The following is a 27147-nucleotide window of genomic DNA, read 5'->3' on the forward strand; positions in this document are numbered from 1 at the left end:
TGTTGATGAGTCAGGCTGCCCAGGACCGGGCCCTGCTGAAAGACCTGGTGAACCAGATGAAGGTCTTTATGGAACTAAACCGCAACTGTGAAGGGACCCGGACCATACGGGTCAGCCATTGCCTACAGATAATGACACGGGAGGATGATGTGGAGGCATACCTCCTGGCTTTTGAAAGAGCAGCCCTGCGGGAGGCCTGGCCCTGAGATCAGTGGTCTGGTATCCTCGCCCCATTCCTATGTGGGGAGGCCCAGAAGATCTAATATGATATGGCCACAGAGACTGCAGCAAATTATCCCCAGCTGAAGGCAGAGATCCTGGCCAGATCCGGAGTAACGACGGCATTGCAAGCCCAGAGATTCCATGAGTGGCAGTATACAGAGGACAAGACACTCCGATCACAATTGTTTGACCTAATCCACCTGACCCGGAAATGGCTGTGCCCTCAGGCCCTCAGCTCTGAAAAAGATGATGGAGGTCCTGGTACTGGACCGGTATATGAGAGGGCTACCACCAGGCCTCTGGGCTTGAGTTGGCCAGAATGACCCCTCCACCTATGTCAAGTTGGTCTCCCTCATGGAAAGACAGCTGGCAGCTAGTGAACTGGTCCAGACCCCAGGCGGAGAGACACGGCAATCCAGGAAGCCAACCCCAAACCCAAGGCCCCGGACTGTCGAGAACTACAGAAGAACTGTAACAGGGAGGAAAGACACTGAGGAATGGCCCGAGGCCAAGAAGGGACCTGGGAGGTTGGGAAAAGAACAGCCCAATGCCCCAACAGGGAAGAACCTGTGCAGTGTAATCTGGGGAATTACTGGGAGCAATGTGGCCTAATCGGCTTGGTAGGGGTCACAATGACCTCACATGGGTATACAAGATCAGTAAAAATGAATGGTATTAAGACCATAGCATTAATAGATTCTGGGAGTGCTATCACGCTGGTCTTGGGGAAGTTGGTGGGGCGAGACCAACTAACCCAGGCCAAAAACACAGGGGTAATGTGCGTTCATGTCACTGTGAATTTCTACCCTACAATCCCGGTACAGATAGAGATCCAGGGGAATACTACCAGGGTGACTGCAGCAATGGTCCCCAAGCTCCCCTACCGTGTCTTAATCGGAGGGATTTCCCTGGGTTTGAGAGCTTACCCCAATAGAGCTAGGGGAGGATAGCAACCCCCAGGCTGAGGCGGAGGCACCTACAGATAGCCTCACTGCAATGTTTGCTGAATTTGCTCCAGAGTTATTCTCATCCCCTGGGAAACCCCAAAAGTCTGTGCGGGAAAGGAGGTCAGATGAAAGATTAGGGACTAGGATTCTAGCGGTGAATCAAAAAACTTCCCTTGTGGGTAGGTGAACCTGTTCAGGAGGCCAGGAGATAATTCAGGCCAGGAAACAGGCGTTTCCCAGCCCAAGTAGGAGCAACCCGGGGGAACAGTGGAAATAGGCCCCCTAGAATTAGGTCAAATCAGTACCGCACATGAGAATTTTGGGCAGGACCAGGCCAATGATCTGCTATGTGTGAATGTGAGGGAGCCCCGAGACAAGTAAATGGCGGACCTGTGGAAGGAAAAATCAAAGGCCCAAGGCCATATTATGTGCTCAAATGCGATCTCTTGTACAGGATAGAGCAAATACGAGGGGAAGAAGTAGAGCAACTCTTAGTCCCACGGAAACACACAAGGGCAGTACTAGAGTTAGCTCACACTCATCTATTTGGGGGACATCTAGGAGTAGACTAGACACTGGATAGAGTCCTAAGAAGGTTTTATTGGCTGGGGATACATGCAGAAATCCAGCTCTATTGTGCCTTCTGCCCTGAATGCCAGTCACATAGCCCCCGACCTTACTTGCGGGCCCCATTAGTACCTTTTCCTATTATTGAAGTCCTTTTTGAGAGGATAGCCATGGACATAGTGGGCCCACTGAAAAGATCGGCACGGGGCCACCAAAACGTATTAGTCATCCTTGATTACGCAATGCTATATCCAGAAGCCATTCTTTAAGAAACCCCACATCCAAGGCAATAGCAAAAGAACTATTACAGGTTTTTGCCAGAGTGGGCATCCCTAAGGAGATCCTGACAGACCCAGGAACCCCTTTCATGTCAAAATTAATGAAGGACTTATGTGCCCTACTCTGCATCCAGGCCATACAGACCTCAGTCTACCATCCACAAACAGATGGACTGGTCGTGCGGTTTAATCGTACCCTTAAAAGTATGATCCGGAAGGTGGTAGCACAGGACAGAAAAGACTGGGATACCCTTCTACTGTATCTAATGTTTGCTATATGGGAAGTCCCCCAGGCGTCCACTGGTTTCTCACCCTTTGAACTACTGTACGGACGCCACCCATGCGGGATATTCAATATCGCCAAGGAAGATTGGGAAGAACAACCCAACCCAGGAAAGAATGTCATAGAGCACGTGACACAGATGAGAGAGCGAATAACTCGAGTAACTCCTATAGTAGGAGAAGATTTGGAAAAAGCACAAGAGGCCCAGTGGACATATTACAACCATCGGGCGAAAGTACAGAGATTTCAGCCAGGGGAACGGGTGATGGTGCTAGTGCCAGCAGCAGAAAGCAAACTCCTAGCCAGCTGGCATGGACCATATGAGATAGTGGAAGCCATTGGGGAGGTGGACTATCAGGTCAGACAACCAGACCGCTGAAAGCCAGAGCAAATCTACCACGTCAACTTACTGAAGCCCTGGCGTGAGTGAGAGACGTGTCTGGTCATTTGAGGAGCTCCACCCAGACAGACGACCCACAGGGGCAGGTAAAGGTATCTCCAGAATTAACCCCAGAACAATGAACAGAGGTCATTGAGATGATCCACCGGAACCAGGATATGTTCTGTACACAACTGGGCTATACGACCCTGGTCCAACATCATATTGTGTTGTGGAAAAATCAACCACACCATTGATTTTAGATCAGACAGCCTGAAGCTCCTTTATTGATTACAAGTGTGCACACAGGGAGAGAAGGCAGTTTCCTACGCAGAGGGTCGGCTGCTCTGCCCTTTACAAATTTACCAAGCTTTTAAAGATTAAAACCGCAAAGCGTCACTCAGCAATACATCCAACACATCCTTATTTGGCACTTACATTGCTAATTCTGCAAAGCATAACAAAACATAATTGATAATTTTCCTTATATGGTTTATCTATTGTAACTTCAGCAGCATTCCGTCACTACCATCCTGTCATTGTATTTTTGATTGTCATGTGGGCCTAACTGTTCTGTGACCCTTACTTGCAGTTACCTTATTCAAGCAAACTGTTGCCATACTATAATCACACAAAGCTGCACTGACACCCCAAGGGCCCCCCTTGTCCCAAAACTAGTTCCCTTTTCCAGACAGTGTATCTTTGTAAACAAGTTTTAGGGAAGTCAAACTGGTTCAGCCAAGGGCTTGGCCTGTAAAACCTTGATAACAAAAAAGCCCTTGATAACAGACAAGTCCTAGTATGTGAAGGGGATTTTATTTTCCCTATCAGTTGTCACCAGTCCCGGAGTAAGGGTGACGATAAGACTGTACCGAATACTGGAAGCTAAAAGGGAAGAAATTAGGACGGAAGTGAAGAAGATGCTGGAACTCGGGGTTATTGAAGAATCCCACAATCAGTGGTCCAGCCGTATCATCCTAGTCCCCAAGCCTGATGGCACCCTGAGGTTTTGCAACGACTTCCGGAAATTGAATGAAGTATCCCAATTCGATGCCTATCCGATACCATGCATTGACGAGCTAGTTGATCAATTAAGCAACATACCTAATCACTCTGGATCTGACCAAAGGATATTGGCAAATTCTCCTGGCCAAGAATGTCAAGGAAAAGACTGCTTTCTCTACAGCCGATGACCTGTTTCAATACACTGTCCTCCCTTTCGGACTCCATGGGGCCCCTGCAACATGCCAACAACTTATGGATAAGTTACTGCGACCCCATGCCACGTATGCCACCTATCTAGACGACATAGTCATCTATAGGCCTGACTGGGAAACGCACCTCAGAAAAGTAGAAGCAGTGCTAGATGCCCTGCGGAAGGCTGGCTTCACTGCTAACTTTCTGAAGTGCGTGATAGGACTAGCTGAGGCCAGATGCTTTGGGTACGTAGTAGGGAGAGGTTTGGTGAAACCTCAGTGGAACAAAGTGGAGGCGATACAAGGTTGGCCTTGACCAGTCCGCAAAAAGCAAGTCAGAGCATTTCTAGGGATAGTAGGATACTATCAGAGATTCATCCCTCATTTTGCCACAAGAGCAGGGCCATTGACGGATCTGATAAAAGCTCGGGGCCTCGAGATAGTAAAGTGGACTGATGCGACAGAAGAAGCATTTGCAGATTTAAGGACAGCCCTGTGCTGCCATCCAGTACTCCTGGCCCCAGACTTCTAGAAGGAATTCATCCTACAAACAGATGCCTCAGAGGTAGGGCTAGGAGCTGTCCTTTCACAGATGGTAGGAGATGAGGAACACCCAATCTTGTACCTCAGCTGGAAACTCCTCCCCAGGGAACAAAAGTATGCTGTCGTTGAAAAGGAATGTCTGGCGTTAAAATGGGCTATGGAGACTCTCCGCTCCTATCTACGGGGCGGCGGTTTACCCTCGTGACAGACCACACCCTGCCCCAGTGGATGCACAGAAACAAGGAGAAGAATGCAAGAGTGATTAGATGGTTCCTATCCCTGCAGCCCTTCCATTTCTGGGTACAGCATAGAGCTGGAAGCCAACATGGCAATGCTGGTGGCCTATCGTGACAACACTGCCTCTCGTCCCAAGTAGCCCAACCCCATGGTGTTGAGCGAGGAGGGATATGTGATACAGCATGGCCAGAGGGCAGGAGGAGAGGGTTAGAAGGGAGCCTTATTCTCTGTAAGGGGAAGAAAGTTTGCTATAGATTAACTAGAGCACCTGACGCCAGTTAGAGCACCTGAAGCCAATTAGAGCACCTGCAGTCAGTCACATGATAAAAACCCATGCTTCAATCAGATAGCATGGGAGTTGGAACAGAGAACAGTTTGAAGGAGTTGGAACAGAAAGCATTGCTGTTGGAGCAGAGAACAGTTTGAAGGGAAGCAGAGGACAGTTTGGAGAAGTGCTGCGGTGGGCTAAGAAGTCCTAGACTCTAGGTAAGGGACACCAGACTTATGCAGAGGGAGGGCAGGAATCCCCCCACAAGCTGAAGGGCAGGAGAGGAAAGTAGCCCGGGGGAAGGAACCGTCAGTTCAAGTCGTTCACCATTATCCTCAGGGCCCCTGGGCTGGGTCCTTGAGTAGAGGGCAGGCCAGGTCCCTCCCTCTCTGCTCCCCTCCTCTAGGACACTAGTGGGACAATTAATATTCCAAATTAGGGCTAAGAAATGGCACCCTGAAACCCCACTCCCCCCCAAAGAAGAGAAAAGCGCGAGACCCATCATAATAGTGCCGGCAATTTGCCACACTATGTTTACACTACCACAGTCAGTCGACCTACGCTACGCAACTCCAGGTACCTGAATAATGTAGCTGAGTCAGCGTACCTTAGATCAAGTTACTGCAGGGTCTACACTGGGGGCGGGGGGCGTCGAGGGGAGAAAATCCCACATTAGCTTACTTTACTCTTCTCATCTGGGTAAAGTTCAGGAGTTGACTGGAGACCGATCTGCAGTTGATTTAGCGGGTGTTAACTAAATCGTATCGCTAAATCGACCACGAGTAGATCGATCTCAGAGCATCGAACCCAACTGTAGTGTAGACCTGCCCTTAATAACCCATTTATTTATGTTCACCTCCTTGCCCCTCAACGCATGTTCCAAGCTAATAAGCAATATTCTGATGATGACATTTTCTCTATAGTGCAGGGGCAGTCAACCTATGGCAGGTGTGCCGAAGACGGCGCGCAAGCTGATTTTCAGTGGCACACTCACTGCCTGGGTCCTGGCCTCTGGTTTGGGGGGTTCTGCATTTTAATTTAATTTTAAATGAAGCTTCTTAAACATTTTTAAAACCTTCTTTACTTCCCAGGCTACGTCTACACTACAGCATAAAATCGAAATTACTAAAACCGGTTTTATAAAACAGATATAAAATCGATTTTATGCGTCCACACTAGGGCACATTAATTTGGTGGTGTGCGTCCATGGTCCTAGGCTACCATCGATTTCTGGAGCGTTGCACTGTGGGTACCTATCCCATAGTTCCTGCAGTCTTCTTTGACCCTTGGAATTATGGGTTACTACCCCAGTGCCTGATGGGGCAAAAATCACTGTCGTGGGTGGTTCTGGGTACAGCCTCACCCCTCCCTTCCTGAAAGCAGCAGACAGCCATTTTGCGCCTTTTTTACTGGGTGAACTGAGCAAATGCCATAGCACAGCAAGCATGGACCCTGCTCAGCTCGGTAGTGCGATCGTGGACGTTGTAAACAGCTTACGCATTCTTGTGCTGTCTGTGGTGAACCATGAACTGCAAACGCAGGAGAGAAGGCAGCTACGGCAGTGCGGCGACGAGAGTGATGAGGACCTGGACACTGATTTCTCCCTAACCGCAGGCCCCCACGCTTTGGAGCTCCTGATGGTAATGGGGGAGGTTCTACCCATTGATCGCCGATTTTGGGCCCGGGAAACAAGCACAGACTGGTGGGACCGCATAGTTTTGCAGGTGTGGGACGATTTGCAGTGGCTGCGGAACTTTCGCATGCGTAAGAGCACTTTCTTTGACCTTTGTGACTTGCTTTCCCCTGCCCTGAAACGCCATAATACCAGGATGAGAGCAGCCCTCACAATGGAGAAGTGAGTGGCAATAGCCCTCTGGAAGCTTGCAACGCCAGACAGCTACCGGTCAGTCGGGAATCAATTTGGAGTGGGAAAATCTACTGTGGGGGCTGCTGTGTTGCAAGTAGCCATAGCAATCATTAAGCTGCTGCTACGAAAGGTTGTGACTCTGGGAAACGTGCAGGTCATAGTGGATGGCTTTGCAGCAATGGGATTCCCTAACTATGGGGGGGCCATAGATGGAACTCATATCCCTATCTTGGCACCGAAGCACCAGGGCACCCAGTACATAAACCGCAAGGGGTACTTTTCAATGGTGCTGCAAGCACTGGTGGATCACAAGGGACATTTCACCAACATCCACATGGGATGGCCAGGAAGGGTTCATGACGCTCGTGTCTTCAGAAGCACTGCTCTGTTTAAACGGCTGCAGCAATGGACTTACTTCCCAGACCAGAAAATAACAGTTGGGGATGTTGAAATGCCTGTCGTTATCCTGGGGGACCCAGCCTACCCCTTGATGCCATGGCTCACGAAGCCATACACAGGCAGCCTGGACAGTGGTCAGGAGCTGTTTAACTACAGGCTGAGCAAGTGCAAAATGGTGGTAGAATGTGCATTTGGCTGTTTAAAAGGCCGCTGGAGAACTTTACTTACTCGCTCAGACCTCAGCCAAACCAATGTCCCCTTTGTTATTGCTGCTTGCTGTGTGCTCCACAATCTCTGTGAGAGTAAAGGGGAGACCTTTCTGGCAGGGTGAGAGGCTGAGGCAAATCACCTGGCCACTGATTACGCACAGCCAGACACTAAGGCGATTAGAAGAGCACACCAGGAAGCGGTGCGCATCAGAGAAACCTTGAAAACGAGTTTCATCATGGGCCAGGGTACAGTGTGACTGCTGTGTTTGTTTCCCCTTCATGAACCTCCCCCATTTATTGACTCCTCCTGCAAGCAACCTCCCCCCCCCTTCCATTACTGCTTGCTTGTGGAAATAAAGTTACTATCGTTTAAAAAGCTTGTATTCTTTATTAAAAGTCATTCCCTGTAAGCAACCCACCCTCCCACTTCGTTTAAAAAGCATGTAATTATGAAAAGAGTAAGAGAAATAACAAGGTATCCCGGGAATGGTTTGGGAGGAGGATAGAAGGGAAGAAAAAGGCCATTGAGGACGTTTCAATGTAATGACAGCCTTTTGGTTGGACTGTCCACGGGGGTGGAGTGGGCTGGTGCAGAAAGCCTTCCCCCACGCGTTCTTACACGTCTGGGTGTGGAAGATATGGAATATGGTGAGTACTGAGGGTGGTTAAACATGGGCTGGAGTGGCACTCTGTGACCCCGCAGCTCTTCCTGAAGATCCACCAGACGTCGGAGGATGTCAGTTTGATCACGCAGCAGCTCCAGCATTGCATCCCGCCACCTCTGATCTTCCTGCCGCCACATCTCATCTCGAGCATCTCTCCTATCCTCACGTTGGTCCCTCCTGTCCTCACGTTCACTGGCATCTTTCCTGTACTTTGCTACCATGTCCTTCCACTCCCTCAGATGAGCTCTTTCATTGCGGGTTACTGCCATGATTTCTGTGAACATTTCATCTCGTGTCCTCTTCTTCCTCCGCCTTATCTGAGCTAGCCTTCAGGATGGAGTAGGGAGGCTTGAAAAATTTGCAGCTGCATGAGTGGGAGAAAATAGTGATAGAAGGATTATAAGAGATACATTTCACAGAACAATGGTTATACTCTTTCACAGTGAACTACACTATTCACCTTACCTAGCACATGTCATTTCACTACAAGGTCGCATTTGGATTCTTTTAGTATTTAGTGCCTGCAGCTGTGGTGTAACAGATCAACACAGACGCAGGTCGGGGGATCACAATTCAGCTTGCATGCAGTCATGATAAGGCCTACATCTAATCACCACTCCCTTTCTCCCCCCCCCCCCCCACCGTGTGGCTAGTAGCTGGGAAGATTCCTGCTGGCCAAATGCTAAAAAGCACATCTTCTCCCTTTTTTCTTCTGCTTTTAGAAGGAGCAGCAGACAAAATACTGTAGCCCTAAGTGAATTGTGTTCCCCCTCCCCACACCGCATAGCTGCTATAATGGCAGATCACTGCTAATCACCCCCCCCTTCTTCTCCTCCCCCCCACACCGCATGGCTAGGAGCTGGGAAGATTCCTCCTGGCAAAATGCTAACAAGCTCAGCGCCATTTAGCCACCTTCCTGTAGGAATGGGCAGCTTTTTCCCTTCCCCCCGCATGGCTACCTGCAAGGAAGGATTTTTTTTAAGCAGCAGGCAAGCAGCCCCGTAGGAATGGCATCTCTGTCCCCTTAATAAAATACATTAATTTTAACCAGGTTACCATGAACGATATCATTCTCCTGAGGATAAAACAGAGAGAGAAAGAAATGATGCTTCTTGAATGCCAGCAATCACCGGGACCATACGCAGCTAGGCTTTGTCATGCAATGATACCCGATTACGTGCTCCAGGCACGGTGTGGTAAACTGTCCTACCATGGTGGACGGAACAAGGCTGCCTTGCCCAGAAACCTTCTGCAAAGGCTTTTGGAGTACCTCCAGGAGTGCTTCATAGAGATGTCCCTGGAGGATTTCCGCTCCATCCCCAGACATGTTAACAGACTTTTCCAGTAACTTTAATGCCAGCTAATGCATGCAAGCCCTCATGGCAAATCAATCATTAAAAAACGCTTGCTTTTAAACTATGTTTTATATTTACAAAGGTACACTCACCAGAGGTCCCTTCCATGGCTTCACTGTCTGGGCTAGTGGCTTGGAGAGGCAGGGACGGTAATTCCGTCTGGGCCACAAAAAGCTCCTGGCTGTTGGGGAGAATGGAGTGCTGTGTGCTTTCAGCAAGCTCGTCCTCCTCTTCCTCCTCCTCATCTTCCCCCTCCGCTGAATCCTCATCTATGGGTGAGATTATTACCCCCACCTTGGAATCCACGGACAAGGGGGGGCTTGTGGTGGCGCAGCCCCCTAAAATTGTATGCAGCTCAGCGTAGAAGCGGCATGTTTTGGGCCCTGATCCGGATCTGCCGTTTGCTGCTTTGGTTTTCTGGTAGGCTTGTCTGAGCTCCTTGACTTTAACTCTGCACTGCACTGAGTCCCTGGTATGGCCTCTCTGCCTCATGGCATTAGAAATTTTTTCAAAAGTTTTTTCATTTCGTCTTCTGGAACGCAGTTCTGATAGCACAGAATCCTCTCCCCATACAGCGATCAGATCCAGTACCTCCCGTGCGGTCCATGCTGGAGCTCTTTTTCTATTCTCAGGAGACTGCACTGTTACCTGTGCTGATGAGCTCTGCGTGGTCACCTGTGCTACTGAGAGCCCCACGCTAGCCAAACAGGAAATGCAATTCAAAAATTTGCAGGGCTTTTCCTGTATACCTGGCCAGTGCAGTAGAGTTCAGTTAGCTGTCCAGAGCGGCCAGTGGTGCACAGTGGGATACCACTCGGAGGCCAATAACTTCGATTTCCGTCCACACTAACCCTAAATCGATATAGTAATATCAATTTTAGGGATGCTTCTCTCATTGGGGAGGAGTACAGAAATCGATTTTAAGAGCCCTTAAAATTGATTTAAAGTGCCTTGTAGTGTGGACGGGTACAGCGTTAAATCGATTTAACGCTGTTTAAATCGATTTAACTGTGTAGTGTGGACCAGGCCACATACAACAATAGTTGAGTTATATATTATAGACTTATAGAAAGAGACCTTCTAAAAATGTTAAAATGTATTACTGGCATGTGGAACCCTAAATTAGAGTGAATAAATGAAGACTCGGCACACCACTTCTGAAAGATTGCTGACCCCTGCTCAGATGAGTATAAAATTGCTCACAAGACATAGTGGTCATAGATCATAAACTCAGGTTGAGTTTGCCAGGAGTGAGAGTTTGACAAGAGTCTTGTCCCCCATCTCCCCATCAACCACACGCTGTCTTCCCTCCAGGCTCCTTGGATCTTTGAGCCTCTCCCTCCTGAGGTTGAGTGGCCCAATTCTTGTTTCTTACAGTCTCCTTTTCTGGAAGAATTAGAGGCTGTTGCTCCTGAATTTTAGCATTTAATTCCCCACCCTTCTCCATACACTGGGGGAGTTTAATTCTCCCTCCAATTAAACCTGAGTCAGTAGATTTCCTAGTTCTCCAAAATGTGCTTTTGCAATGTCACAGTTCGGGGTAGTTAAGCCTTTGACCTGCCTCAAGGTTCTGCTCAAGGAATGCCCTTTCAAGTATCAGGCCTCTAGCCAGCCCTCTCTATGGGTAGGGACCCACATGCCTCTCCTTTTTGACCAGGGTTTGAGGATTGCAGCTTGTCCTCCACTGTGTTCACTGGACTAATGTCCAGTTCCTGTGCTTTACTTTCTCTCCAAGGGCTGTGAGCTGTGTGTGTGTGATAAAGGTGGGAATTTTGGTGACATTTCTATGATGCCAATACACACCTCAGTTTCCCTCTGTGGTTAGTATTGCTATGATTATAAAGAGGAGACATGAGGTGTGTTGTCGCGTATCTGTCATGGGATGATATGAATGGGTCATTAAGGACTGGCTGGGACCAACCTACATCAATGGAATACCCTACAGAGACAAGGGGATAATTGTCACCTGTCCATGGGAGGATCTCCGCTTGGCTGAGTGAAGCATACATGGACTCGTTATATTTTTGGGAGCAGGAAGAACTAGGCTCGCAGGTACAGGGAGCTCTACCAGAGTGAAGACAAATGGACAGGCACAGTGAAAGGAAACCAAACTGTATTCTACAGCAGCCTGGCTCAAGGGCATTGGCCAGTATGGACTATATTGTCTTCTTCACATCTCTGTCCTCATCTAAGGACTTCCCAATACTCAGTTGACTAATAAGCTCTGCTGTGTTTTAAAAGTTTGCCCAGTGTCACAGCAAAAATTTGCTCTGTGCATTGAGTGAGGAACAGTCACTGAACAGAAGTGTAGTTCAGCTGGACCTGCTGGCAGAGCTCATAGGTTGAAATAGGAGTGTTGAAGCCAGAGGCTCAGTCTCAGGTGTTGAAACTACATGGTCTATCCTTCTGGAAGAGTGGGAGTCCTTAGGGGAACCTCCCAAAGACTGTTTAAAAGCCAAGGCATTGCACAGATCCTATGGATCCATAACTGTTTGCTTTATGGGGAAAAGATTAAAAAAAATACAGAAATGAGGGTTTCACAACCACAACCATTGATAAGTGATTTCTTGCCAGACAGAATGCTATCAAACTAAGGTTTCTTTAACCATCTTAAGATTTGTTTCTTTATCTGGTGATAATGAGCATGATAGAGACAGGATCCTTTTCCTAACAGCCTGTCATAAACAGATAGTTAAGGGTTAATGCCTCTTTTACCTGTAAAGCGTTAAGAAGTTCACCTAGCCTAGCTGACACCTGACTAGAGGAACCAGTAAGGGAATAAGATGTTTCAAAAGGAAGGAGGGAATTTTCCTTTGTTTGAGTCTGTTTCAGTGTCAGCCAGAATGAAAAAGATCAAGGAACCAGCCTCTTATCAGAGTAGTAAGTTTTAGAAAGGAATAAAAAAGTTTATTTTCGTTTGTAACTTGTCTTTGTGCAGTTAGGGGAATTATCAAATTGGATATTCTTGTGTGTATTAAGGTTTTTGCCCAGGGGAACATCCTGTGTTTTAAATCTATTGTCTGTGAGATTAGCTGGTATGCTGTCTCCCAGAGGGTTTTGTTTTCTTTCTTTCTTTTACCTTTCTTTTCTTTAATTAAAAGCCTTCTTTTTAAGAACCTGATTTATTTTTTCCCTGTTTTTTTTTTTTAGATCCAAGGGAATTGGATCTGGACTCACCAGGGATTGGTGGGGGGGAGGGAAACCGGGGGAAGGAGTAATTCTTCCTTGTTTTTGAGATCCAAGGGAATTGGATCTGGATTCACCAGGGAATTGGTGGAGTCTCTCAAGGCTACACAGGGAGGGGAAGGTTTGGGGGGGAAAGAGAGTTTTCCAGGTACTCAGAAATCTGGATGGTGGCAGCAATCTGAGTTTACCAGATCTAAGCTGGTAGTTAAGCTTAGAGGTGTTCATGCAGGTCTCCACATCTGTACCCTAAAGTTCAGAGTGGGGGTGAGACGTATGACACAGCCCAATAGCACCTTGTTTCATTGTGACTGGTTTGCGATGTGAGGATGTGACCCTTCGCTTCCCAGCTTTTAGCTGCCCCTGCTGCTTAGCCAAAGGCCTTAGCCTAAGAACAAGGCCTCAGGCTATCCTAGTGAGAGAAGACCCCTACACAGGCAGACTGTGATTTTGATTCTTTGTTTTTATACCCGTGTAAGTAGCTAAGTGATAAAAATACACCTAAGTTCTTAAACTGTAGGCTTTACAGGCAAGCCTGAATATCTCTATTCTAACAGTGGGTTCTACCCCTCCCTCATTCTGTGTCTGTCTTGTCTATTTAGATGTAAATTCTTCAGGGAATGAGCCATCTACTATTCTCTGTTTGTACTTTGCCTAGCACAATGAGGACCCAGTGTTAGTTGGTCCTTAGGCACTAAGGTAATGCATATGATTTATTATAATAATAACAACTCTTCTGCCACTTTGAGCCAAGGAAGCTAGCCTTGGGATGTTACTGCTTAAAAATGAGCTGGGGTTAAAACTATGGAATATTCTTTGTGACCAGTATCCCACAAATTCCACTGACCTCCCTTGTTTTCATTGCTTTGAGCAGGGTTTCCAATTTCCAAACCTGATGTGATCTTGCAGCTGGAACAAGGGGAGGAGCCATGGGTCCCGGACCTCCATGGCTCTGAGAAAGAAGTGTCCCCGAGAGCTGCCTGCACAGGTGAGGAATTGGTTAAGCCAGATCAAAAACTGTTTGGGAATGCAGGAAACATTTGGGATGCCCTACAAAGACTGTCTGAGCTCTCCAAGTTCAGGATTGTTCCCTGCAGTTGTAGAATCATTATGGCAGATGTCACTCATGGCTTCCCTCCTTTTCTGACTGACAACTGGCAGCAGGACCTTCCCTGATCTCGCTTTCCTCTGAGTGTTCTGGTGAGATGCAGACCAAAACTGATCCCTTTCTTTGTCCTCCGGGAAAGAGTTTGGGGAAAATCAGCTCCTGATAGGTTTGATCTCTCCCACATCTTTTGGTTTGTTCACCCCTTTTTCCTTTCCTCTCTCTGAGATTTCCTTTCTTTCCGGTGCAGGCAGTGACCTATGTCTGGATTCTCTCTGTTTCCTATCACATGATAGGATGGTGAGTGAGAATGAGGAGGAGAAACCCCATCAGGAAGATGCGGAGCAAGTAGAACCACATGGAACATTTTCAGGAAGACCCAAAGGGAATGTTTCCAGGAGTTGTGCGCTTCCAGAAAAAGCAGAAGCCTATGAGACTCAGGAGTGGCTAGAGGAAAACTTCAGTAGCCTCTCAGACCTTATCACAAGTGAGAGAATCAACTTGGAAGACACACGCTACAGATGCCACGAGTGTGGGGACAGCTTCAGTCAGACTTCAGACCTTATCACAGATCAGACAATCCACATAGGGGAAATGCCCTACACATGCTCTGAGTGTGGGAAAAGCTTCAATCAGAGCTCAAACCTTATCACACATTGGAGAATCCGCACAGGAGAGAAGCCCTACACTTGCTCCGAGTGCGGGAACAGCTTCAGTGGGCAATCAGACCTGATCACACATCAGAAAATCCACACAGATGAGACACTCTACACATGCTCTGAGTGTGGGAAAAGCTTCAATCAGCACTCAAACCTTATCAGACATGGGAGAATCCACACTCGAGAGATGCCCTACACATGCTCTGTTTGTGGGAAAAGCTTCAATCAGAGCTCTAACCTTCTCAGACATTGGAGAATCCACACGAGAGAGACGCCCTACACGTGCTCTGAGTGCGGGAAAAGCTTTACTCGGCACTCACAGCTTATCACACATCAGACAATCCACACAGGAGAGAAACCGTACACATGCTCTGAGTGTGGGAAAAACTTCAATTGGCGCTCAAAGCTTATCATACATCAGAGAATCCATACAGGAGAAAAGCCCTACACATGCTCTGAGTGTGGGAAAAACTTCAGTGAGAGCTCAGGCCTTATCACACATCAGAGAATCCACACAGGAGAGACGCCCTATACATGCGCTGAGTGTGGGAAAAAGTTTAATTGGCGCACAAAGCTTATCAAACATCAGAGAATCCACACAGGAGAGAAGCCCTACACATGTGCCAAGTGTGGTAAAAACTTCAGTCAGTACTCAAACCTTATCACACATCAGAGAATCCACACAGGAGAGAAGCCCTACACATGCTCCAAGTGTGGTAAAAACTTCAATCAGCGCTCAAACCTTATCAGACATGAGAGAATCCATACAAGAGAGACATACTACACATGCTCTGAGTGTGGGAAAAACTTCAGTTGGCACTCACACCTTATCAAACATCAGAGAATCCACACAGGAGAGATGCCTCACACATGCTCTGAGTGCAGGAAAAGCTTTAGTCGGCGCTCATACCTTATCACACATGAGAGAATCCACACAGGAGAGAAACCCTACACATGCTCCACGTGTGGTAAAAACTTCAATCAGCACTCACACCTTATCACACATCATAGAATCCACACAGGAGAGAAACCCTACACATGCTCCAAGTGTGGTAAAAACTTCAATCACCACTCACACCTTATCACGCATCAGAGAATCCACACAGGAGAGAAACCCTACACATGTTACAAGTGTGGGAAAAGCTTCAGTGATAGCTCAAGCCTTAATAGACATCAGAAAATCCACATCAGAGAGAATTGTAATAAATCCCTTCCCTTAACTAGGGCTGGCCAAATATTTTTGGTTTTTAATCACATTTGATAATTGCACAAAGTGATTTTTGCATCATCTTCACCGTGATGCCTCAGCGCCACCAGATCAGTTGCCTGCTTTTGCCTTTTGCTGCTCACCCTTCTTTGGGGTCAGTCCTGTGATCTTTTCTATCAATTTCCTTCCTTTTGAGTCATAGGAGTGTGTGTCCCTCCTGCCAGGAATGTTCATCACCTCCAGGTGGGAGAGAGGTTTGATCCCAGCAAGCTACACTGAGACATAAACTACCCTTGCCTTACATCCACTAGGACTGTACATGGCGTTGGCTGCTCAAGTTAGTGATTTTGGGGTAAAAAGACAATTATAGTTACAGAGCAGATGCAGCCCAGGTGCAGTGGTTGGCATTAGCTTTCCCCTTGACCTCACCTAAACTCCATCACTTTTCCTAGTCCTAAACAAACCCTGAGCATCACGGTTATACTCTTTCCCTATTTCAAAGCAATTGTTAGTCATCAAGTTCCTTCTTGGGGAAGAAATTGTTTCATTCCCAGTTGCTCTGATGTTGCTTCAAGTTGTGCTGTAGAGCAGATATTTTTACTACCATTTTCCTCATTTAAAATATATTGAACTATAACAAAGAGCAGGAACAGGGCAGGGATAGGGAAAAATGTCATTGCACCTGCAGTAACAGCAGAAGTGTTTAGGGTAAATCAGAGGCATTCCTTTATTCCCCATCACCATCCCAATCCCCCCAGTTGTTCAGTTGGTTAGGTCAGTATTTTTTCTAAAGTTCTGGGAAGAGGATTCCCTGATAAATGACTGGTAACTAAGCAAAATACCCATGCATTGGTCTCCCACAGCAGTTGTGGCCCAGGCCCTGCAAGAGGTCGCTCCTGAAGATATCTCCTTCCTAATCAGGTGCATGTTGCCTATTGTTTGGGAAATGCAATCCCTTTCTAGGTAGCAATGGGAGAAAAATGGAAGTGACATTTCTGTTCAGCTCATCCCTGGGAGATGATGCAAATGTGTAGAAAATGAAATCCATGTTGAATGTGATATAGCTGCAAAAAGATACCTATTTTTAATAGAGACCTGATGTTTGGTGTCTTACAGGGATTCTAAGCCACACCTGAATTTAGTCCCTAACTTAAATCTGTGCCATTAGATTAAAGAAATAAAAGGGCACAGTTGGAGGAGTTGTACCTCACTATTGCTACTGATATGTTGTACGCTTGGTGAAGAATTCTGCGCAGAGAAGTGTAAAATTACTTCAAGTAAGGTGAAAGATTTAACAAGAACTCGGGTAGAAATTTGCAGGTAGTGGTGGTTGATTTTCACCCCAAAGATGGAAGCTATGGTGACCTGTGGCCCAGGTAAACTCTCTTTAGAACCCTGCTCCCTAGTTAAGTGGCATTGGTCACACTCCTGAAGGATGCCATTATTAAATTGGGCACAACTGTCTTTTACCATTTGTATCCAAAGTTTCATGAAGTACAGAGAGAATAATAGAAGATTAGGGTTGGAAGAGACCTCAGGAGGTATCTTGTCCAATCCCCTGCTCAAAGCAGGACCAACACCAACTAAATCATCCCAGCCATGGGCTGTGTAATGCTGGGCCTTAAAAACCTCTCAAGATCGAGATTCCACCACCTTCCTAGGGAACCCATTCTGGTACTTTACCACCCTTTTAGTGAAATAGTGTTTCTTAATATCTAACCTATTCCTCCCCTGCTATAACTTGAGACCATTCCCCATTGTTCTGTCATCTGGCACCACTGAGAATAGCTGAACTCCATCCTCTCTAGAACCCCCCTTCAGGTAGATGAGGGCTGCTATCAACTCCCCCCTCACTCTTGTCTTCTGCAGACTAAACAAGCCCAATTCTTCAGCCTCTCATCAGTCATTTTTGTTGCCTTCTGCTGGACTCTCTCCAATTTCTCCACATCTCTGTAGTGGGGGGCCCAAAAGTGGATGCAGTACTCCAGATATGGCTTCATCAGTGCCAAATAGAGGGGAATAATCTCTTCTCTCGATCTGCTAGCAGTGCTCCTATTAATGCAGTCCCATATGCAGTTAGCGTTCATGGCAACAAGGGCACACTGCTGACTCATATCCAGCTTCTCATCCACTATAATCCCCAGGTTCTAGGTTCTCTTCTGAAGTACTGCTTAGCCAGTCAGTCCCCATCCTGTAGCAGTGTATGGGGTTCTTCACTTGTCTTTGTTTAACCTCATCAGATTTCTTTTGGCCCAATCCACTAATTTGTCTAGGTCACTTTGAATCCATGCTTAGCCTCCAGCCTGTCTGCCTCTTGCCCCAGCTTGGTGTCGTCTGCGAACTTGCTGAGGGTGCAATCTATCTCATCATCCAGATTATTAATAAGTATGTTGAAGAAAACTGGCCCCAGGACTGACCCCTGGGGCATGCCGCTTAATACTGGCTGCCAACTAGACATTGAGCCATTTAATCATTGAGCTGTTGAGCCTGACAATCTAGCCAGCTTTCTATCCACTGTGACAGAGCTCTGACCTTGCCCCCGTGGGTCCTGCGCTTCTAGGCGGTTTATGCTAGCCTCAGTGGCTCACTCTGACCTTCCACATAGCCCTTCTTTCTTTAGGGCTAGGGTTATAGTTTACTGAGCCCTTTTCATCATAGGCTAGCAAGGAGGTTGGTGAGAGCACTCCCACAGTCTCTGTTGTCCCTGGGATCTTATTTCAGATCAGTTTAACCTCCTGTCCTGACAGGGGCCTGACTTCCCCTTCCAGGAGATGTTCCTTTAGTGGTGGCTTGGAGGGAACCCGGGTCCGCCCTTTACTCCAAGTTCTGGCCCAGGGACCCTAATGGTAGCAGTTGTTGGCAGCCAACCTTTCTCTGCCAGAGTCGCTACATTTCCCTGGGCCACTTCCCCACAGCTCTCCTGCTTCTCCCTTCTTCACCCTTGCCTTAGGGCTCACTTACCAATGGTTTGAGAGTGTCTTCATTAGCCAGCCCTTCAGCCCCACTTCCTCTCCTCTGGCTCTCTGTCTCTCTTCTGCCTGACTGGAGTGAGCCCTTTTTATAGTATCAGTGGGGCCTTAATTAGAATCAGATGGTCACATTAGCTTAATGTCCTCACTTGACTCTTTGCAGATTAATTAGTCAGATGTTCTCATTAGCCTGGAGCAGCCCCTGCTCTTGTCAGTCAGGGAACAGAAAACTGTTAATCAAGTGGCCAGTATATCTGCCACCTTCTATTCTGCTGTATCCAGCTGGCCTGGGTCTATCACATATCCCTCCCCCCTGCTGGATACCAAGAGATTGGACAGCTTGGGACGCTAGATAGTGTATGCATGATAAGCCATCAGCATTGCCATGGTGACTCTCTGCACTGTGCTCTATGCGGAACTGGAAAGGTTGAAGGGATAAGAACCACGTGGTTACCCTTGTATTGTTTTTCTTGTTCTGTTGCATCCATTGAAGAGGGGCGTGGTCAATCACAAGGATAAATCTGCACTCCAGCAGGTAATAACGCAACGTTTCCATGGTCCATTTTACGGCTAGTCACTCTCTCTCTCTCTCTCTCTCTCTCTCTCTCTCTCTCTCTCTACTACTGCATATTTTTGTTCCCTCAGAGAGAGTTTTCTACTGAGGTAGAGAACTGAGTGTTCCTCCTCCCCAAACATCTGCGATAGGATGGCCCCTAATCCTATCTCGGGTGCATGTGTCCGTAGGATGAAGTCCTTGGTGAAACCTGGGGCTGTCAATACGGAGTTAGTGCAGAGGGCAGTCCATAGGTCCGCGAATGCCCTCTTTGCTGCAATGGACCATCTGACTGGATCAGGACCACAGGCCTTCACTAAGTCTGTTAGGGGACTTGCCCTTGTAGCAAAATGGGGGATGAAACACCGGTAATACCCCACCACCCCTACGAATGCTTGGACCTGCTTCTTATGACTCGGCTGAGGCCAATTTTGAATGGCCTGTAACTTATTCAGTTGGGTTTTTACCAGACATTTTCCTGCAATGTAGCCAAGATATTTGGCCTCCGTGAACCCTACTGTGCACTTAACAGGGTTCGCCGTCAGGCCAGCTTGCCGGAAGGTATCAAGAACCCCCCACACACTTTTTCCAAGTGGGTCTCCCAGTCTGGGGTATGAATCACCATGTCATCCAAGTAGACCGCAGCATAGGTGGTATGGGGGCGTAATAACTTGTCCATGAGGTGGTGAAAGGTAGCTGGAGCCCCATGTAGTCCAAAGGGAAGGACTATATTGGAAGAGACCCTCTGGTGTAGAAAATGCTGTCTTTTCCTTTGCATCTTCAGCTTGGGGAATCTGCCAGTACCCCTTTGTCAAGTCTAACATTGACAAGTACCGGGCGTTCCCCAGACGGTCCACTAGTTCTCTATGTGGGGTATAGGGTAGGCATCAAACTGGGATATCTAATTTAGTCAATGGAAGTCATTGCAGAACCTTGTGGTGCCATCAGGTTTGGGCACCAACACTATTGGGCTGGACCACTGACTGTGGGATTCTTTGATGAACCCCCATCTCCTGCATTTTCCTGACTTCCACTATTATTTCCTCCCTTTTGGCTGCTGGCACCGGGTAGGCCTCATAGTTACTCTGGCCCCAGAGTTTGTGATGATGTGGTGATATGTCCCGGTTATGCGACCCGGTTTTGTCGAGAATACATCTTGATATTGGGCAATCATCTCAGTTACCTCTTTCTTCTGGACTGTCGTTAGATCAGAAGACACCCTCACCTGTTCATGATTTTTGTTCCCTGGGTGCAGCTCTTCTCGAATCACTGTGCATGCCTCTTGCACATACCATGGTTTCAGAAGGTTGACATGTTATATCTACTCTACTTTTCGACGTCCTGGTTGTCGCACCTTGTAATTTACTTTTTCTACAGGTTCAACTATTTCATAGGGCCCTTCCCACTGGGCCAACACCTTACTTTCGGATGTGGGTACCAGTACCATTACTCGGTCACTGGGTTGAAACTGACGAAGCTTGGCTTGATGGTCGTAGTAGGTTCTCTGAGCCTCTTGGGCCTTCTCTAGGTGCTTCCTTACTATGAGAGTGACCCGGGCTATCCAGTCCCTTATCCGTAGTACATGCTTTATTATGTTCTACCCCTCACTGGGTTCCTCCTCCCAAATTTGCTTGGCTATGTCTAGGATGCCTTGGGGGTTGCATCCATACAGCAGCTCAAAGGGGGAGAATGCGGTGGAAGCTTGGGGGACCTCACAGATGGCGAGCATGAGGTACGGTAGTAGGTTGTCCCAATCTTTCCCATCCTTGCTTACCACTTTTTTTATCATGGCCTTGAGAGTTTGGTTAAATCTTTCTACCAGACCGTCGGTTGTGGATGATAAACTGAGATCCACAGGGTCTGGACATGGAGCAGGGAACACAAGTCCTTCATCAACTTGGACATGAATGGTGTTCCCTGGTCTGTGAGGATTTCTTTTGGTAACCCTACCTGGGCAAAGATTGCCACTAATTCTTTGGCAATGCTCTTGGAAGCTGTGTTTCGTAAGAGGACAGCTTCTGGTACCTGGTTGAATAGTCTAGGATGACAAGCACATACTGGTGGCCTCGGGTCATTTCCTCTAGCAGCCCCACAAGATCCATGGCGATCCGCTCAAATGGACCTTCGATGATCGGCAAGAGTACCAGAGGAGCTCTTAGATGTGGACAAGGGCTGTGCAGTTGACATTTGGGGCAAGAGGCACAGTACTGCTGCACGTCTTCATTACCCCCAGCCAGAAGAACCTGCATAAGATTCTCGCCTGGGTTTTCTCCACTCCCAAGTGTCCTCCAAAAAGGTGACTGTGAGCAAGGCTTAATATTGCCTTCTGGTGTTTCCGGGGGACTAGGAGCTGGTGTACCTCTTGCTCCTGCGTTTGCACATCCTGTTCCAGGAAATTCCTCTTGATCACAAAATACAGCCCTGGCCCCTGGGCCTTTCCCTCTATGGGTACCCCATCTATCTCAGCCACCTCCTTCCTGGCGTTTTTGTACCTTGGATCTTTCACCTGCTCCTGTCCAAAAGTTTCTCTCTCTGGGCTTAACAGCCTGAACTCTGAAGGATCTGTTTCTATCCTCTTGGCTGGCTCTGTGAGGTTGGAGTTGGAAGTAGTCTCTGACCCTCCTCTATCTCAGGGCCTCCCCTTCAGTTGCTCATGTACATCTGCCTACACAGGTGACCCTCTGTCCTTGTATCAGGATTTGAGTATGTCATAAACAGATAGCTAAGGGTTAATGTCTCTTTCACCTGGAAAGGAGTAACCTGAAACACCTGACCAGAGGACCAATCAGGAAACAAGACTTTTTCAAATCTGGGCGGAGGGAAATTTTGGGTGTGAATTCTTTGTTCTTTGTCTTGTGTCTGTGCCCTCTCGGCTATGAGAGTGATTTTTCTATCTCCTGGCTTTCTAATCTTCTGTTTCCAAGTTGTAAGTACAAAGATAGTAAGACCATAGGTTTATATTGTTTTCTTTTGTATTTACATGTGTGTAGTTGCTGGAATGTGTTAAATTGTATTCTTTTTGGATAAGGCTGTTTATTCATGTTTTTCTTTTAAGCAAATGACCCTGTATTTGTCACCTTAATACAGAGAGACCATTTTTATGTCTTTTTCTTTCTTTTTATATAAAGCTTTCTTTTTAAGACCCGTTGGAGTTTTTCTTTAGTGGGAACTCCAGGGAATTGAGTCTGCAGCTCACCAAGGAATTGGTGGGAGGAAGAAGTAAGGGGGGAAATCTCTTTGTGTTACATTTACTAAGCCTGACTTTGCATACCCTCTGGGTGAGGGGGAGAAGAGAGATGAGCTCTCTCGGTACTTGTGTTTTCCAGGACTGGAAACAGGGAGGGTGGAGTCCCTCTGTTTAGATTCACGGAGCTTGCTTCTGTATATCTCTCCAGGAACCCAGGGAGGGAACACCTGGAGGGGAGGAGGGGGAAGGGAAATGATTTATTCCCCTTTGTTGTGAGACTCAAGGAATCTGAGTCTTGGGGTCCCCCAGGGAAGGTTTTGGGGAGACCACAGTGAGCTAGGCACTGTATAAATCCCTGGCTGGTGGCAGCGTTATCAGGTCCAAGCTGGTAACTAAGCTTGGAGGTTTTCATGCTAACACCCATATGTTCGACACTAAGGTCCAGATCTGGGAAAAATGTTATGACAGGGTTCCCAAGACCTTGGCCACCCTTCTTTCTCTTTTGGTCTTTTTGCCTTTCCCCAGGACAGAGTGTGACGATGCAGTTCTGGCGGGACCCAACTGAGTGCCATTTCAGGACCAATTGCTTAAAAAGGGCAGTTACAGCCCAAGGCGGGGATTTTCCCACCTCAAAGGCAAACCAAACCAGCCAGACAAAGAGGACTTCGGTCTCACCCCACTGGCAGCACAAGTCACAAGCAATTCCCTAAGACGCTCCAGTCTCCCAGTATCACCACCAGGGCCACTCGTCATAGGGGATGAATGCTTCTGAAAACCAACACCTCAATAAAAGAAAAAGGTTCTCTTGATTCCAAAGAATCAAGCCCCAGACCCAGGTCAATATACAAATCAGAACTTTACCACAAATCCCGCTGTTGCCAATCCTTTAGAATCTAAAATCTAAAGGTTTATTCATAAAAGGAAAAAAATATAGATGAGAGTTAGAATTGGTTCAATTGAACCAGTTACATACAGTAATGGCAAAGTTCTTAGTTCAGGCTTGTAGCAGTGATGGAGTAAACTGCAGGCTTAAATCAAGTCTCTGGAGTACATCCATAGCTGGGATGCGTCATCAGTCCTTTCTTCAGAGCTTCAGTTTGTAGCAAAGTCCCTCCAGAGGTAAGAAGCAGGACTGAAGACAAGCTGGAGATGAAGCATCAGCCTTTTATAGTTTTTTTTCCAGGTGTAAGAACCTTTTTGTCCTTACTGTGGAAATTACAGCAAAATGGAGTCTGGAGTCACATAGGCAAGTTCCTGCATATTTTACTGAGTTACAAGGTGTATCTGCTTTATCTCAATGGGTCAGTTGTATAGCTGATGGTCCTTAATGGGCCATCAAGCAGACTAGGCAGAGCTAACACCAACTTGTCTGGAATGTCTCCCAGAAGCATAGCATAAGTTTGAAGTACAGACAGTCTAGAGCCAATATTCGTAACTTCAACTACAAAATAATACACATTTACAGACAGCATAATCATAACCAGCAACCCATAACCTGGTCTTAGACACCTTATATGACCCCCTTTATAAGATTTGGTGCCACTACAAGACCTTGGTTGCAACCATGTTCTATATGGTCCGAGATTATATCAATAATGTCACACCCCCAATGCAAAATTGATGCAGGAAGGGATGACAAAACATCACTGACTGCATCCCAAGAGCTCCCCCTCCTTGTGTCTGTCTCACTACAGCTAGTGTTGGGTTAGAAGTTGTCATAAACAGATAAGTAAGAGTTAATAGAACAGAAATATTTCATATCTCTTTTGCCTGTAAAGGGTTAACAAGATCTGTGAGCCTGGCTGTCACCTGACCAGAGGACCAATCAGGGGACAGGATACTTTCGAATCTTGAGGGAGGGAAGTTTGTGTGTGTGCTGTTAGAATTTGGTTGTTGTTCAGTCTGGGGGCTCAGAGGGACCAGACATGCAACCAGGTTTCTCTCCAATCTCTCTGATACAGTCTCTTATGTGCTCAGAATAGTGAGTACTAGGTAGATGAGGCGAGATAGGCTTATGTTTATTTTCTTTATTTGCAAGTGTGTATTTGGCAGGGAGGAATTCAAATGTGTATTTGGCTGGAAGGAGTTCAAATTGGTATTTTGCTGAAAAGATTTTAATTTGTACTTGTATACCTAGACTGGGAGGGTATTCCCAGTGTCTATAGCTGAAAGTGTCTATACCTGTTCCATTTTAAATTTACAAAGATAATTTTTACTGTTTTTCTCTCTTTAATTAAAAGTTTCTTGTTTAAGAACCTGATTGTTTTTTTATTCTGGTGTGAGACCCCAGGGGACTGGGTCTGGATTCACCAGGGAATTGATGGGGAGAAAGTAGGGAAGGGGGAGAGAGAGGCTAATTTCTCTCTGTGTTAGGATTACTGTCTCTCTCAGGAAGAGTCTGGGAGGGGGAAGAAAGAAGGAGGAGGGAAGGTACATTTTCCTCTCTGTTTTGTGATTCAAGAAGTTTGAATCACAGTGATCTTCCAGGGTAACCCAGGGAGGGGAAGCCTGGGAGAGGCAACGGTGAGGGAAAGGGTTTACTTTCCTTGTGGTAAGATCCAGAGGGTCTAGGTCTTGGGGTTCCCCAGGCAAGGTCTTAGAGGGGACCAGAGTGTACCAGGCACTGAAATTCCTGGTTGGTGACAGCGCTACAGGTACTAAGCTGGTAATTGAGCTTAGAGGAATTCATGCTGGTACCCCATCTTTTGGACGCTAAGGTTCAGAGTGGGGAATTATGCTATGACAGAAGCCATGCCAGTGCATAACAGAAATGGTTTATCAAAGTCATGTTCAATAACGATTGACTGTCTTTACAAACACAAGGTATAACTTGGTTAGCTTTTGCAGCATGATTCCTGTATGTTTCTTGTGATCTTGCCAAGAGCTAAAGAAAACAGCTACTTTATCCATACACGCACTGGCAAATGTTTGGAACCCAGTTAACATCAAACCAATGTAGATATTAATGTTGTTCATAGTATTGGAATCTTGGCATTTAGTTATGAAAGCAATATGGTAGTGTGGCTCAGTTTCCCCTTTCATACAGCACATCAGGTCTGGAATGTCTTTTCCTCTGTGAAAAGTTCCAATACTGTTTATAGGCATCAACTGTGAAACATCAGTATAACAAGGCCTTTTAACATAAAGTATGTCTTCATGCATTACTCTCAGTGTGTTCAAAGGATTTTCCAAAAGATTAGGCACATTGTACATTTTTACAGTCCTTGATAATATCAACATATTAGTTACAAAAATCACCATGAGCAATAACAAATTCATTGCAAGTTTCCATCTACAATCATGTTTGTCATGCCACACCTTTGGATTAATACCATTGGAGTTCGGGCATTTTAGGGTTTACCTGTGGCTTCCCTTTGTAAAATTCAGTTTTCTTTTTCCTCCTTGTCCTGCAGGATCAAACCCTGATTCCTCTTGCTTAACAGAATTCACTGGCTGATGGGGTGGGCTCTCTGTGCTAACAGCTATTAGCAAGTCTTTCTTCTCCCTGCCGGCCAGGTAATTTGCAACAACACAAACACTGGCTTTTAACTTCTTAGCTGCTACCAATTTCAATTCTGGACTCTGTTTTAAAGAGATACCACACAAATCCAAAGGGTCTGAGGGTGAGAGTTTGCTTGTCCTCCCCTGCATTCTCAAGCATTCAGCCATTAAACTGTTTTGATCTGAAATACTAGTAAACAAATCTGTCCTTAAACCCTGAAGCGCAGACTGCTCACTTACAGAATCAGCATGAAGACATTCCTGTCCCAACACCATTGTCTTCCCAACCAGCTGGCCACATACAGCCACTTGGTTATAGGGCTGCTCAACTTTCTTAATAGCTTCTAACTCCATCTGAGACCTTTTCAAAGCTACCCACACCGGATCTTTCAAAAGGAACGTCAGTGGATCCATTCACAACAGCAAATTTCTGGCTGTTAGGAACTGAAACTTTCTTGATTAAATTTCTTTCACACCCTTCAGTTGCAGTAAACTGCTTGCACAGATTACCATGAGGATTCCTTTCCCTATGAGCTTTCCTAAGCAGCAATTCACCCCTCTCAGAAATTCTGCCCTTACCCTCTTCACCTAGGGCTTGCTTTAAAGGAACACTTTCCTGAGCAACCATAAACTCTTTCTGGGTCTCACTTACATTTAGAATCACCTCTGGCCCATCAGACGGATTTTGACACAATCCCCTTTTAGGCAAACGTATAGACTTTCTAGATAACAGGTTGGAAGCATTCTCCTTCCCTTGGCCATGAACAAGTTCAGGAATCTTTTCCTTCTTGCTACAAGTTATCCAACTGTCAGTAGGTAACACAATTAAATCACCTTCATGCTCTCCCTGTGCCCTGGCTAGAGTATCACCCAGATCAGACAGAGTTGCTGCACCCTTTTCCAACCACACATTAGCAACTGGCAAACTAGAAGCACCAGAATTGTCTGATCTCTGGGATTTTGCTATGACACTAACTGGATGCAACCTAGTCACAATGCCATTCTCCCCAGCAGACACAAACTTAGGGCCATTCCCTTCCTGGGCTTTAGCTGTATCCACAACCAACTGTGAGACAACTGTGCACTATTCTCAACACTGACAAGCTGAAAGGCACCTTCTGTCTGCTCCACAGACAAGGAAGAGCTGGAGACACATTCTCCTTCACCAGACACACAGCTTGGGATTTCATTTCCCTTCTCCCAGCATACAGGGCTGTTAACAGACAACTGCTTGGAGACCGAGGTCGCTTCCTCCATAGGCAAGTCAATACCCCTGACAGACACAGGCACATTTCCTTCACTGTCACATTTCTCCACACAGGAAACAGGTAAGGGGTAGGGACACTCAAGGCTGCCTAGGCTCCTCCA

General features: G+C 46.7%; 1 protein-coding gene across 1 annotated transcript in view; it reads left to right on the top strand.

The window, feature by feature from the left end:
* Positions 1 to 17443, top strand: part of LOC115641318 (zinc finger protein 239-like) — a 29723-nt gene extending 12280 nt beyond the window's left edge. The window contains exons 3-7 of the mRNA XM_030544366.1: positions 13473 to 13586; positions 13954 to 14358; positions 14947 to 15114; positions 15199 to 15561; positions 17439 to 17443. Of these exons, the coding sequence (XP_030400226.1) occupies positions 14001 to 14358; positions 14947 to 15114; positions 15199 to 15561; positions 17439 to 17443 (894 nt within the window). The 5' untranslated portion in view covers positions 13473 to 13586; positions 13954 to 14000. The remainder of the gene's footprint in view (positions 1 to 13472; positions 13587 to 13953; positions 14359 to 14946; positions 15115 to 15198; positions 15562 to 17438) is intronic.
* Positions 17444 to 27147: the final 9704 nt, after the last annotated feature.

This window comes from Gopherus evgoodei, unplaced genomic scaffold, assembly GCF_007399415.2.
Source record: "Gopherus evgoodei ecotype Sinaloan lineage unplaced genomic scaffold, rGopEvg1_v1.p scaffold_34_arrow_ctg1, whole genome shotgun sequence".
Lineage (NCBI taxonomy): Eukaryota > Metazoa > Chordata > Testudines > Testudinidae > Gopherus > Gopherus evgoodei.